At 39.2% G+C, this 16,114-nt stretch overlaps 1 protein-coding gene across 1 annotated transcript in view; it reads left to right on the forward strand.

Annotated features, from left to right (window-relative positions):
• Positions 1–468: 468 nt before the first annotated feature.
• usta (uronyl 2-sulfotransferase a) overlaps positions 469–16,114 on the forward strand; it is a 136,992-nt gene continuing 121,346 nt past the window's right edge. Inside the window, exon 1 of the mRNA XM_022665523.2 lies at positions 469–1,072. Within this exon, the coding sequence (XP_022521244.2) occupies positions 844–1,072 (229 nt within the window). The 5' untranslated portion in view covers positions 469–843. The remainder of the gene's footprint in view (positions 1,073–16,114) is intronic.

The raw sequence follows: 16,114 nt of genomic DNA on the forward strand, positions 1-16,114 counted from the left end.
TCCTCCGTTTTCTCCCACAGTCCAAAAACCGCACATTCAGGCTGATTGGGTATTGGTTGAAACGGCCCCTAGGTGTGAGTGACTGTGTCTGTGTGTCTGTACTGCCCTGCGATGAATCGGTGGCCTGTCCAAGGCGGGTATAGACAATGGATGCATGGATGAAGTTCATTCAAATCTAATTTAATCAAGCATTATTGAGAGTAAACATTTTATACAATTAGAATAGTTATTTAAAAGTGATTTAGTGAAGATTGTTTTGGGGTAAAATAAGTAAAGGTTAAAGTGGGAGATATGAAATGTCATATAACTTCAATAAACTGTTACATTTCTCCACAGTGTTCTGTCTGAAAGGTTTAAATAGTGTTTGAGTGTTTGCTTCAGTATTCATCCACGGGGTGGCGCTGCTGAGCGGAGCTTCCTGTCCTCGCGCGCGGGGCCGGTCCTCCTACTCCTCCTCCTGAACTTTTCCTCACAGCGCTCAGTAACCCGACACCAGAGCCCCGCTCACAGCCCGAGCATGGAGCCCCCGATACACTCTCACACCACATAGACACACACACACACACACACACACACACACACACAGATACACAGAGAGATTGGAGAAAGAGGAACAACTACACAGAGAGAAAGAGAGAGCTGGAGAGAGAGAGTAAGAGTGAGACAGAGTGAGAGTGAGACAGGGGGAGAGAGTTTGTTCGCTCGCTTGGTGGTGGTGGTGTTTTTTCCCCGGTTCCGCTGGACCCTGTGCTGGGAGCGCTGGTGTGAATGCTGGGCCCCGGCCGGTCCCCCCGCGCTGCTGATGGCTGAGAGCCGCTGTGTGCGCTTCCATGTGGTGAGAGGATGAAGAGCCTGGGCAGCAGCTGCAGCTCCAGAGCGGCCGCGGAGACCCCCGAGGCGAGCCGGGAGCGCAGGGCCGGCAGAGGCGCGCTGTGGTCGGCGTGGCCGCGCTGCGCCCCGCGGGACCTGGCGTTCTGCATGGCCGCGCTGCTGCTCTTCTGCCTCGGCTCGCTCTTCATCCAGCTCAACGGGGGACCCCCCAAAGTCCTGCTGGAGCTCCGCAACTACCTAGGTAAGACCCCCTCTAACGTTACCCCCTCTACCCCCCTCTCACGCGCTCTGTCTCTGCGCTCCAACAAGTCTCAGCAAGTCTCTCTCTCTCCACAAAGTGATTCCAGGAGCTGTCTGGTATTTCCAAGACCGGGAATAACGATGTTTCTGTTATTCCTGACTAGAACTCAGACTGTAGACCTTTTAAAAACACTGCTGCACACCAAACAGTCATAAGGAGCTGTGTATGAGTGTGTGTCTGTGTATGTGAGAGTGTGTGTGTTGTGCCGCTGCTCCTCGTGCTCGACCCCTCAGTCCTGCAGCTGGAGGAGGAAAGGCTCGACACGTCAGCGCAGCTGGATATGTGGGGGCTGATAACACAGACATGCACGAGTCTGCACAGTCTGATATGATCAACAGGTGCCTGACTCTGACCTCTGTTTATCCCAGTGAGAAAACACACACACACACACACACACACAGAGTCAATATATGGCTTTAACAACTGGTGTTTGTGAGGGTCTGTCAGCTGTCCATGTGCAGGGCACAGTGCTGTTCTGCTAGTCCTGCTGTCTCTCTGCTCCTGTGTTCTCCACTGCTGAATTTCACAGAGATGGTCAGCATTAGATCACACTGCTAGATCAGATTCAGAAAAGATATTACATTATGGACTACAGGGAAGAGTGCCAGTTGTAATTGGGCAGTGGTTAGATCACACGGTGCATGATGGTAGATGGTGTTAGGTTTTGATGAATAGTGTGACAAATCTTATTATTGTGTGCAGTATTACTAAACAAAACATAATTCTGGGCAGCAAGGTGGATATTAGTGAAGAGGTTATATTGGTAATATTGGCAGTGTGTTAACTCAACTATGAGACAGTGTGTTTGATTATAATTGGCAGTGTGTTAACTCAACTATGAGACAGTGTGTTTGATTGTAATTGGCAGTGTGTTAACTCAACTATGAGACAGTGTGTTTAATTGTAATTGGCAGTGTGTTAACTCAACTATGAGACAGTGTGTTTGATTATAATTGGCAGTGTGTTAACTCAACTATGAGACAGTGTGTTTAATTGTAATTGGCAGTGTGTTAACTCAACTATGAGACAGTGTGTTTGATCATAATTGGCAGTGTGTTAACTCAACTATGAGACAGTGTGTTTGATCATAATTGGCAGTGTGTTAACTCAACTATGAGACAGTGTGTTTGATTATAATTGGCAGTGTGTTAACTCAACTATGAGACAGTGTGTTTAATTGTAATTGGCAGTGTGTTAACTCAACTATGAGACAGTGTGTTTGATCATAATTGGCAGTGTGTTAACTCAACTATGAGACAGTGTGTTTAATTGTAATTGGCAGTGTGTTAACTCAACTATGAGACAGTGTGTTTGATCATAATTGGCAGTATGTTACTTCAACTATGAGACAGCGTGTTTAGTCATAATTGGCAGTGTGTTAAATCAACTATGAGACAGTGTGTTTGATTATAATTGGCAGTGTGTTAACTCAACTATGAGACAGTGTGTTTGATCATAATTGGCAGTGTGTTAACTCAACTATGAGACAGTGTGTTTGATCATAATTGGCAGTGTGTTAACTCAACTATGAGACAGTGTGTTTGATTGTAATTGGCAGTGTGTTAACTCAACTATGAGACAGTGTGTTTGATTGTAATTGGCAGTGTCTTAACTCAACTATGAGACAGTGTGTTTGATTATAATTGGCAGTGTGTTAAATCAACTATGAGACAGTGTGTTTGATCATAATTGGCAGTATGTTAACTCAACTATGAGACAGCATGTTTAGTCATAATTGGCAGTGTGTTAAATCAACTATGAGACAGTGTGTTTGATCATAATTGGCAGTGTGTTAACTCAACTATGAGACAGTGTGTTTGATTATAATTGGCAGTGTGTTAACTCAACTATGAGACAGTGTGTTTAATTGTAATTGGCAGTGTGTTAACTCAACTATGAGACAGTGTGTTTGATCATAATTGGCAGTGTGTTAACTCAACTATGAGAAAATGTGTTTAATTGTAATTGGCAGTGTGTTAACTCAACTATGAGACAGTGTGTTTGATCATAATTGGCAGTATGTTACTTCAACTATGAGACAGCGTGTTTAGTCATAATTGGCAGTGTGTTAAATCAACTATGAGACAGTGTGTTTGATTATAATTGGCAGTGTGTTAACTCAACTATGAGACAGTGTGTTTGATCATAATTGGCAGTGTGTTAACTCAACTATGAGACAGTGTGTTTGATCATAATTGGCAGTGTGTTAACTCAACTATGAGACAGTGTGTTTGATCATAATTGGCAGTGTGTTAAATCAACTATGAGACAGTGTGTTTGATTGTAATTGGCAGTGTGTTAACTCAACTATGAGACAGTGTGTTTGATTATAATTGGCAGTGTGTTAAATCAACTACGAGACAGTGTGTTTGATCATAATTGGCAGTATGTTAACTCAACTATGAGACAGTGTGTTTGATTATAATTGGCAGTGTGTTAAATCAACTACGAGACAGTGTGTTTGATCATAATTGGCAGTATGTTAACTCAACTATGAGACAGTGTGTTTGATTATAATTGGCAGTGTGTTAAATCAACTACGAGACAGTGTGTTTGATCATAATTGGCAGTATGTTAACTCAACTATGAGACAGCATGTTTAGTCATAATTGGCAGTGTGTTAAATCAACTATGAGACAGTGTGTTTGATCATAATTGGCAGTGTGTTAACTCAACTATGAGACAGTGTATTTGATCAGTTTGAAACCAAAACTAATTGGGCCAACTGTACATAATGTGACAAAAACACACAAACCTTAGTTCGTACTCTGGTCTGGATTGTCTAGTGTGAAAAAATAGTTCACCACAGCTTAGCAGATGAGGGCATTAAACCCAGACCTCTGTGCTTTTTACATCTGTTTTGTATCATTTTATTTTTATCAGTGTTTATGTATCAGCATTGGTGACAGCAGTTCCCTACATAAAAATCACACAATATCTGCCTCAACCCAGAAATCTCACACAAGTGCATCTCTGAGATGTGTGGAAGCAAGATAACACTCTCTGTAGATGTGATGCTGTTTGTGCTACTATTTTTAAATCTGGTCCCATATTTAAAATGATTCGGAGAGAGGCATTCTGATCCAGGATCCGCTCGGGTAGGAAAGTGATAAAAAAGGAGAGGAAGTTGCTTTGTGAACACAGGCCCTGGTGTTGAACTTCTGGAAGAAGTTTCAGGAAGCTTGGTGTGCTTAAATGTTTGACAGGCAGGGTGAATCTGAGCTACTAAACGGCTGGATGGACGAGTGTGAGCAGTGCTGGTGTAAGAGTGCTCTGACGTAGTGGAGGTTGCTGTAGTGAGATAGTGTAGTGTTTGCTGGAGCTGATGGATGAGCTCAGTGGAACTCTATATATATGAAACACATGGACAGGCTGAAGATACCAGCATGCAGCTATTCTACACATACAGGAGGAACTACCGGAAATAACACTTTACTGTTTCTCTCACTTTTTCTCTATCTCTCACTCTCTCTTTATCTCTCTCTCTTTCTCTTGTTCTCTCTCTCATTTTTTCTCTGTATGGAGTGGAAGTGTTTGGGATGCAGTGGCATGTGTGGAATGTTTTGGTTTCAGAGAGAGGCAAGACTCTCCAGTGATGCTCCAAAACACTCCACCGAGTGCCGGGTCAGACAGAGGTGTGTGTATGTTTCAGACACCTCTGGGGATGTGTGTGTCCATCTGTGTAACACTTGAGGCCTGTTATAATCATGCTAGTTTAGGAAGTAATGATTTGTAGACCCATGCAGAGATTTCACTTCATCGAACGAGCTTGTCACACTCAACCTATTTTCTTTAACCTTCCAAGTGAACTGAGAATTAAAGGAGTTCATCCTTTGGGTATATGGAATAAAATGAAATTCCATTGGCAAGAACAGCAGTTCTATTTTCCATAGAAACTCCCTGAGGTCAGCCCCCTCATACAGTCAGATCATTAAAGGCTACACTTTTCTCCAGAAAACATTTATAATGGGTTAGTTTTTAAGTGTCATGTGCCACATTTCAACTAAACCTACCCAAAGCATTAAAGTGTATATGTTACATTTATTTTATATATTCAATTTCTTTTGCTTACAAAGTTTGTGTAATTTGTTTTGGTTGGTTCTTTGAAAGATATCGTATTTAACATTTGGAACAACTGTATAGATGTTTTAATAATTCTACTCTGTTTTCTTGTCTAGTCACTTTAGCTGTTATCTATCTGCAGTAATAATCTGCTTATCACTTTAACACTAATGTGCAGCTTAATTTTATGTCATCACAACCACTGTTTTGTTGTCTCACTTCCCATTTATGCTTGTTCTAAAATGGACTCTTACCACTGCTAAGTCATCTAGGAGATGGTTTGCATTTTAGGACATTTGCAGAACAGAGCAGCACAAACAAAACAGCTTCTGCATTAACAGACTGTGTTGAAATGTGTAAATTTGTTAATTCCACTATCACTTCTTATCTTATCTTACAGTGGTAGTTGATCTAGCTCAGTAATTCTGCTCCCCGAGCTTTATTTATCTACACACAGGGGAAAAAGTATTTGTGTGTTTGTGCGTATCAAAAATTTATATTTTCTGACTATACCTTATAAGTAGAAAAGGTCTAGTACTGCAGTACATACAGAGATCCAATCCAAGCAAGGCCTACAGGCCCTAAAGGCCTGCTGAATGTGAGTAGACCAATAAATCACTGTATTGATATTGCCCAAATCTGGGAGCATGCACACACACATATTTAGACAAACCTAGAAGCAAACGTAGATGACACTCAGATACAAATCCTGCACGCTAGAGTAAAGACCAGCCATACACAATGGTCTCACTGGAGCAATTATGCATATACAGCACATGTGTGAGAGAAGTGTTATATGCACTGACGTAATTTCTCCCAGGTTTATTCCACAGCATGTGCCACAGACCTTTGCTTTTTGGCCTGCTTTGTATCAAATCCCAAAAAGAAAAAATAGTGCTGCAGAATGTGTGTGTGTGTGTGTGTGTTTTAGCCTATTCCTCTTCTCTCGGCCTGGGCTCTGTACATTACTCTAATGAAGAATAAGAAAAGCCGGGAACTGATGTGAGTTTTTTATTCCATTAAGCACTCTCCCCCTGAGCAGACTGACAGCTTTACAAGGGAACTCTTAAGAGCTCCAGTCAGGGGGCAGGTGGGAGGGTGTCACTGAAGCAGGCAGGAAACTGGTGTGTGAAGCCGTCAATCAAATTTTAAGGGCTTCCATCGTGAATGGTGTTTGTTGTTGGCTGGCACTCAGTTGCCAAATTGTTGATTTGTTTATGAGGCTTAAAAACTTAATGTTAAAAAAGAATGTTATACACATACTAGCAGACAGTGCTGATTTTAGAATTTTGTCTGTCTGTGACAAGCTTAGCCCTGTCAAGGTTCATTAATTTAATAATCTTCTGATTATAGATAGCTGATTAACCCTTGTGTTGACTTGCAGGTCAAAAGTGACCCGCTACCATGTTTAGCTGTAGAAAAATACATTAAACCTTAATCTTTTTCCAACTTGAAATTTTATGATTTTTCCTAAAGGCACCCCATCCTTTGAATGAGTGACACTTTGTTTTTCTTTATATTTCCAGGGTACAAAGACTGTCTTATGGGTCATTTTTGACCCAGGAATTAAAAAAGCATTTAAACACTAGGCAAAAGTATAAAGGCCACACAAACTCTCTCTAATACACACAGCATCAAACATCATAAGGGTGACTCCAGGACCAACAGTGTATTCAGCTGCCCATGTCCAGCACATTTCATCCCATCTACCTTTCTCCTGTTCATCACACCAGCCAGCCAAAAAATCATCCTGGAGAATCAAATTTGGAGGATTCAAAATTGAATTAGGCTGCTTTATTTTGGGGCTTTGGTAAGGCAGGTAATTTTTGACCTGTAGGACAAGGAGAGTAAACAGAATGTTAAGATCACACAAGGGTTAATGTCTGTGCCCAGAGTCCTGCTTCATGCAAACCATAGCAAGCCTGAAGAGCAGCAGTTGATCAGCGCTGACTGAACCTGTTCAGCACTGCAGGCAGATTATCAGGGTGTGTAGACTCTCTGTAAGTTATAAATGTGTATATCAACATCGGCAGATATATACATGTGTAATATCAGAGATCAGTGTATCCTAATACATATACAGAGATAATGGTGATATAAATATTAAAGCAGTCCTTTTCTTCTGGTACTTTCTAGATGGTGTCTAACTTTCTGAAATCTGACTTCAAAGTGTACAAAACATGAACAATAATAAAACATATATAGTGTTAAAACATTTTTTTTGTGTTGGTGAATGTAATGTACATTCATATACATTCATTTACATATTTGTATTTTAAATAAAATGACTAGTGTGATCAGAGGAATATCACAGTGAAGAAAATTTGTAAATACAGAAATGAAGCTTTTTGAGAAAAAAGGATGTTTTAACATCTTCACACAGTATACCTTTGTAGCTGTATATTAGATTCTATAAAGATAGCATAAATGCAGGGTTGGGAATGATAGAGAGAGGTATCTTGATTTACACCATAATTTTTTTTCTCGGTGCATGCAGGAAATGACTAATAATTGGATCGTAACTTAATCCATAAAGTGATGTTTAGATTGAACTTATCTCTAGATTGTAGCTATGCAGATTAGTTTAGCTGGATCTGGTTAACTGGCTGATTTAGTTTTGTAAACAGTTTTTAGTAATGTGATAACTTGTGTTAACCTGTGCTTACAGTTGCTTTGTCTGAGTCCTGCAGGCATGTCAAGTGTATTACACAGTGTAGCCTCACTGCTGGCAAATGCAGACCAGACCATTTGCAATGTGTTTCTCTTGCCTGAAACCTCAAAATTACAAAATTGGTTTAATTACTGCTCTCAATTAATGATGAACAACCAGAGTCATTAGGAGATTAAACCTCAAGGAAAAGTAGGAAACGAACAATTTAGAATAGCAGGAGCCTATTTCAAATAATTACTCCAAGTGTTTTTCTTTTTCCTGGACATAAAACTTGCATTGCGAAGCTGTGCCGGGATACTGAAACTCTGAGCTTATTTATATAAAAATACAGATTTCTTCAAGTGTCTTACTAGACTGTGATCCAGCAACATCAGTCAATAGACATGTCATTAGCTTTATTTCAAAACCATGTCTACCACATACCACAGGGTTATTCTTCTCCTGTATCCTCCACTCACCAGAGTGAAGGACCTTTGCACATTTTTGGCAGAGGAGTGTTGGTAAAGTTTTCTTTCTGCTGATGGAGTTATGTGAGGTGTGGTATTTCACATCTGCCGCGCTTCCCACTTCAAGACAAAGGTCTCGCTAAACTATTAAAAACACATTTTAAACAGCCTCTGTCTCATTCTCTTGAACCAGATGTAGACATTGATCCAACGATACTGTAGCTAGACTGATGATCTCATAAACACAGTGTCCCGGTGGAAATTGGACTGTGCTGCTGTAGGTGTAGATGTAGGTGGTAGGTGAAGCTGGAGCCAGCTGGCCTGAGGTTGAAATAGTGGGTGGTACTGTCAGTTGTGCTCCGGGTGGGTCTCAGTTGGCACTCCAGCAACAACCACAAGACCTTAAAAGGGGCCATTTTCTATATTTTCTTGTATTTTATTTAAATATATTTCCACCTAGAGTCTGAGTCCTTCCACTTATAACGTGTGTGGGTTTATGTGCCTAAAACAGTCGTATTTCATTTTCACTGGGCCTGATGTTTTAAGTGCTCTTTTAGAGCCTGAGCGATATGGAAATTTAAGAGATCAAAAATCTTGATTCATGTTAAAATCAAATGATATATCTTTAAGTATTTCTCTGCAGGAGTTAAATTGTAAAGTAGTGCTTTACATGCAGATATGATTATTAAACTCCAGTTCAAGGTCTTAAGTAATTAAAAAGGACCCCAATTCTACATTCTTTTCTCTAATTTTGTTTTTGTTTGTTTATTTTCCATTTATCCTTAACTGTATTATTTTAAAATGTTAATGTGTTTGAGAGCATCAGCTGTAAAGTTGTAAAGAGGTAGAGTTGGTATACAGTGAATAGCTCTATTTGATTAATGTTCTAATACATATGACAAGAACTACTGAACTAAGTAAAAATAAGTACTTTTCAGTCAATCTGAAAAATTTCAAAAGCTTTGAAAGTATCCTCAAGTGCAATAGAAATGACAATTTAAAACATTATGATGGAACTGGCCCTCATCAGGACCGTCCCAGGAAAGGAAGAGCAATAGTTTCCTCTGTTGCACAGGATAAGTTAACAGCACCTCAGATAAGAGCACCTAAACACTTCACATGGTATTTTTGTTTGTTTAACCCTTTTAATTACTACATGAATCCTTGTGTGTTCCTTCATAGTCTAAATGACTTCAGTACAAATCTACAATGTAGGAAAAAAAAAAAAAAAACTTTAAATGAGAAGTTGTGTCCAGACCAGGTATTTAGATCAGGACGTCCTAAACAATTCTTAATTCTTGAAAGCACAGTGAGCATTTAACTTTGTTTAGCAGTTTCCAAAAAGTATCAGCTGCAGAACTAGAAGCTTTTTCACAAAGCCCTTTTGGATCCAGAGGTGGCACCACAAATATGTTTGCTCTCAGTGCTTCCGAGCCGATGGATAAGGTTATGATTACCCACGTCTTTTCTCATTATGCTGCGTTTGTGTTGTTTTGAAGCAAAAACATTAAAATATGTCAGAAGAGAAGGCAAACCAAAAAACAAAGCATGTTCTAAGAAGTGCCAGTTTGGGCAGATGTGGTGCATAAAGCCGTCTCAGTGCTCTTCACAGACGCTGTAATCGCTCATTAAAGCTTCTTGTTAAAGTCTAGGAACGGGGAGGTGTAGGGGGGGCTGTATCCAGTGGCGATGACTGTACCTTGTTGTGGTGTCTGCTTTCGTTACAGGCATGCAAACTCTTCCCCTCGTTTACTGCTCATGAAAGAACAGAAATATTCGCTTTAAAATAGCAACCTTCAATATACGCTCCTCTGATAGGGCAGCCATGCCCTTTGGTGTGCAACCACTGCACATTGGTTTTCGGGAGCGAGTGTGCGCATGGCACAGCACTTTCATGTTTTATATAGGGCAAGCTAAGCTATGCGGGACTCACCCGCCGGCTGCTGTTTTCCTCCGTGTCTCGGTGCCAGCTCACATTAGCGATCATTTAATCCAGCCGTAGCGGTAAGCTCTCCTCTGCAAGTCAGCCTGGGTCAACAGCTTCTACCAAACCCTTCAGCCAGGGATGTAAAGAGTATAGTAGAGAAACATCTGGAAACAGGATTCGACTTTTGCAGTCGTAACTTCTGTCAAGAGACGTTTTAGCTAAGGTGAATAAGTGCAGTAGGGATGGAACAACTCGTTTTAAATAACTTGGCTTTAGAGGTTGGAATCCATGGCGCGAGAGTCAGGAATTATTTCATTCTATTTGAGAACTGAGCTGTATTTCTGTTAAAGATCTCCTGAGTGACTCGATGTTTTATAACAAACACTGAAGTCACAGTGATGTAACACTTTGTTAGGTTTTCTTCAGTTGTTCATATGGATGAAGCAAGAATAATCAAGATAACCTGAGCATGCTCTCGTGATCTTCTGTTGAGCTGTATCACAATAAAGATAACTAAAAAGAGAAGTTTTATGAAACATTTGTTGTTCTCTTCCACTATTGAAGGAACTCTTGAGTCATGTTTCAGCTGAAGTTGAGGAGCACCTAAACCAATTTTCATAAATGTTGTGCAATTTTTCTCTCTCATATTTCCCCAGACTGCTTTAAGCATTTATAATATTTTAAGGTATGCCTATGAATCTACCACATATTTCTCATTTAATAAGATTCTGCACATTTCATTCTCTTTCAAATCCAGCAGTAAATTAAAGCAACACTGAGAATCAGTGGCCTAATGAAATGCAGTGGCTTAAGATCATACAGTGAGATAAGTCCTGAGACCTCCTACTGACTGCAACTGGTCTAAATCAGTCTAAATGAACTGGGAATAAACAGTTCTGTTCCTGTAACTACCTCCACTTCCAGTTCATCTGTTCCTGTAGAGTTCAGAGTTTTCTATATGAGAGGATGTTTAGAAGTCAATGTGGAGGCTAGTCTGAGGCTAGGGCTGCAATAATTAGTGAATATAACCGACAATGTTGACTTCAAATGTTCATTATCAACTAATTGTTTATTAGTAGCACTACACAAAGTACTGGGGACAAAAACACAATGGGAGCGTCAAACAGTTTACATATACAACAGCCTGCAAAAGTGCAGCACGTTTTACATTTAAATGGGAATGTTCTGGACATTAAGCACCATTTAAATTCCACATTCAGCTGTTTCTATTGTTTTGAAGTGATTTTAGGAAATACCCAGAGCAAGCAGAAATGGAGGGCATGGCAGAAATAATCGTTGACTAATCGACTAAAGGGGAAAATAATTACTAGATTATTTGTTTACCAAAATAATAATTATTTGCAGCCCTATCTGAGGCATATCTGAGGTGATAAGAATGAACCTGCGTCTTGTATTTTACTGTTAAGGGAACTGCTTTATTGCTGCCCCCAGCATTAGACAGAGCACTCTAGCAAACTGAATGATTTACACAGAGTGCAATAGTGCAAGTGCAATCACATTAAAAGCATAAGGTTCAGACATTTCTGTCAGATGTAAATGCAGAGCTACTTTTTATCATTTAACCCTGAGATGCATGTGAAACGACCCCTTCATTTACAGATGCTTAACATGATGGTTATGATAAGTTTAAGTCAGTATTTTCACAAAAGTTTGAGCAAAATATGAATGAGGAATAGATTCATAAAGATAATGTATTTGCTGAATTAGAGCTGAGAAATGGAGGAGTGTGGTTTCCACAATAAGCTCTTTCTTGTTCTTGCGTTTGGATATCATAACGTTTTGAATCTGTGTTACACCTCTACAACCCAAACAAAGTCACTAGCGCCCACATTACTATTGGCCAATAAGACTTTTTAAGCTGTTTTGCACTTTTGAGTGAACTAAATAAGGCATAAATCTCTTTAAACACATCACAAACACTTTTGTAAATGTCAGTGTGTGACATACGTATATCTAAGTAATCTGTTTTGACTGCTTGTGTATGTAGACTTGCTTTAAGAATCAAAGGAGGCCCCAGCCTGACTTGGTTGACTGAACACTTTTAGATCTAATCAGTGTCAGATGAAAGTGTGTGTGTGTGTGTGTGTGTGTGTGTGTGTGTGTTTGTGTGTGTCATCTAAGTCATAGGACTGTTCTTGGCTTAAAGGCCTAGATTCAAAAGTTACATTCCTTTATATGTGTATTCTTCTAATCTTCCATGTCTGCCCTTAACAAAGCACAACATCTCTTTAAATGTGAGGATTTTTTATGCTAAATTACTTACAGAGGAAATGAGTTTAAGGGAAAGAAAAACGGTCTTCCTTCACATGTTTAATTAAAGGAATGTCTAAGCAGAGTTTAGGATAGTCTGGTCATCCAGAGGTCAGGCTAATGCTAGTCACAAGGTGAACACTATATTTTGAGAGTGCACTGATAATGTTGAGCAGGTATCCTGTCTTTAGCTGACATTGAGCTTAATATCGGTTGAATGATCATTGGCCATGAACACAAGTGTACACCATGCTCTGTGACTTTTATTACACCCTAAGAGTTACTAATTGGTAACTACATGCACAGCGGTGGAAACTGGCTCAGTTATGAACAAACAGAAAGCACTAGTGGATCAGAGAGTTTAAAAGGTTAACACATCTGTTGATAATTTATAGAGTCTTTCAAAATAAAGTGTGATCATCATCAGACCTGTGGACAGTGTTCCAAAACTCCTCACTGAAACACCACCTTATTTTTCTCAACATCACAAAACAACTTCTCACCTTTCACCATTCTCACTGCTGCTTTCACCTTTTCATGAGGCTCTATTGACACATGTGGCACCGATGTGTGTGAGAGTTAATTGCTTTATTGCTTTAGCCACTGTACTGTTCTTATACTGATGTTAAGTACATATTTAATTAAGCAATTAATTACGTGTTTGATTTGCATTCTGTTTTGAGTAGGGATGCACCAAAATTATAATTTTTTGAATGAAACCAAACAAAATGAATTTTTTTTTACCACACACGGACAGAGTTTTTTCAATGAATGAATTAAAAGCAATTAATAAACTACAATAAAAACATATTAAACACTTAAAAACTGCAATAGTGGCATTAAACTCATCAATTAGAAGCACTGCACTTTTATTATAAAGGTACCTCAGTAGTGCTGTTCTAATTGTAACTGTACCTCAGCGGTGCTACTCTAGTCACATGTGAATGAGATTCATAAAGACAAAGGCAGACAGTATTTTGGTAAACAGATCCTAAGGCTGGGAAACAGTGAAGAAAATAGGAAACTGAGTAGACTGATACTGAGGCTGATAAATGATACGTGCTTTATTTAATGTAAAAATGAACCTAAACCTGTTTGTCGGCTCTCCCTGTTCAGAACACTCAGCGCTGCCAATAGAGTACGGGGTGGAGTTTGTGCTTGTTGGTGCTTATTTTAAGATTTCCTGCCACCATAGAAAACAATGCAGTTTAAATTCAAACTGAATGAATAATAGTTTTGTATTAATTAATGCACTGGTGCAACAAGTTCCAACCTTTGGGAGGACCCCCTTTAAGCGGCATTGACAGTGTGATTATAAAATTGTTGTTTATTAGTCTTTAATCGTCTAAAAAATTAAGCAATTCTTTCCAGCAGTGTAGACTGAGATAAAAGAAGCAGCACAGAACTCAAAGCGTCCTGAGGGAAGGGGCTGTGTCTCCACATCCACAGTGCACACCAGACATTGTTTAGACTTATCATCAGGGGTTTCAGCTTTTTATGTTACTTTATTGAAGCCAAACAAGACATGTAACATTTCAGGGCTCTATTTCAGTGACAGGTCCAAGTTAAATAAAAATAAAGTCTGTTCTTCTGCTCAGCACGCCGTCAGGACTCTAGTGTATCATGCCATGCCCATCTGGTTCACTGTGGGAAGCAGTATGGACAGGTTTAGATTAGGGCTTGGTCAGAATAATAGTGACTATATACTGAGGTATCCGGTATGAGGTTCAGGAAACCTCTGTGTGTTCCATGTTTTAACACACCTGATTTAAATTATCAGTGATATATAAAGCTATTATGTCTTCAGGCATATTGCTTATTAAATCAGGGAAAAATACCCCAGATCCCCCTGAACTGGAATCTAAAATGCACAGGCTAAGATGACTTTATTTTGTTTTATTCAGATTAGTTAATATTGATGTAACTTTATAATTTGAGGCTTGTTTGCCAAACCCCTTGCTTAAATCTGTCTGTTAACTTGCAGAGGAACAGATTCTTTAGCCTGGTATTGGACTACTATATATGATGTGTATTTTTTCAAGCGAAGGCCCCTACAGTGGAATGTGACTCTTATCTGTGGAAAGCAAACTGAACTTGATTTGCCACATTGGTCAGAAAAGCATACTTCATGTCTTACCATGATATAGCTCTAAAAATTCTCCATACAGAAAAGGGCACTCATAACATTATTATTATTTTGGTAGTCGACTAATCTGATGATCATTTTTTCGATTAGTCAACGATTATTTCTAACATTTTCCTCCATCTCTAAAAACTATAGAAACAGCTGAACATGATATTTAAAAGGCGTTTAAGTGTTTGGATGTTGTTTAAATATGGAGAGTATTGATATATAGTGAGTAAATGTGTAATAATTTACCCATCTCCTATTGCGATAACAAATTAACGTTTATTAGTAAATTTGTAGTCGACAAATTTTAATAATCAACATTGTCGATTATATCGACTAATCGCTGCAGCCCTAATTGATAGTATATTTATTGTTGCACACCGCAGTTATTATTATTAACGAAAAAATGTGTGGTTGGCATGGCCAGAAATTAATATAATGCCATACTTGAATGATTTAAATTCAGTAGTCATATTATGGTATACATGTTAGGTACTTATTAACAAAAGGATTCAATCACCAATCCAGTTCTATGCTTTCTGCAGATGCTAATCAGTGTTTAAAACAGTGATGCAGGTATTTGGGTCATACCTCCCTGTAGAACGGCTTCAGCTCTGTGACATTTGTTGGCCTTTAAGCTTGAACTGTGCATTTTAGGCCCTCTCACAACATTCTAATAGAGTTTAGATCTGGACTTTGGCTGAGCCATTCCAATAACCTCACCTTACCTACTGATGGCCTGACATTTTCTTGATGAATTCTCTGAAACAGAGCAAAATTCCTAATTCTCTAAAAAGTAAAGCAGCCTGAAGGTCCCAAAGCATCAAAAGCATTTCCAAACCATTAAACTATCGGTACCATCAGTCACTGTTGCTATATTTAAAGCAATGTTATTTCAGACATCAGACAAAAAACATTCTCTTTATATTTATCTGTCATGGGTACCCTGATAATCTAGGTTACAGGTAGTAAGATATGGCCTGTGATTAAAACTTGCCTAATAAAGTTAATGAAGGTGTGGATAAAGGACCACCAGATCAAGACGCTCTCATGGCCAGCCCACAGAGAAAGATGGATGATCGCAAACCATGACACAAAGCTGAAAGCTGAAAAAATATTTTGTAGCAGTAGTGGCATACGGTCACCCAAAAGAAGTGTGAAAGACTGGTGGAGAACATGTCAAAACACATAAAAGCTGTGAAAAATCGGGGGTTAATGTACCAAATATTGATTTCTGAACTATTCCTGAGTTATTCGGTTAGTCAGTCAGTGGCCTGGTTTTATTTTGTTAAAACATGCTAATGTTTTGTAATCTTTTTTTTTCTTTTCAAATAAACAAATTGGCTCTAATGGCATTGGACTGAGTGTACTGTGGCCTTTTACCTCAAATGAGTTTGCCACCCCTGATTTTATGCTTTGTGTTTTTGGCCTTGCTTCTCATGTCTGGGAAGACTGACAAATGTTCCAAACGTTC

This window comes from Astyanax mexicanus, chromosome 1 (assembly GCF_023375975.1).
Source record: "Astyanax mexicanus isolate ESR-SI-001 chromosome 1, AstMex3_surface, whole genome shotgun sequence".
Taxonomy (NCBI): Eukaryota; Metazoa; Chordata; class Actinopteri; order Characiformes; family Acestrorhamphidae; genus Astyanax; species Astyanax mexicanus.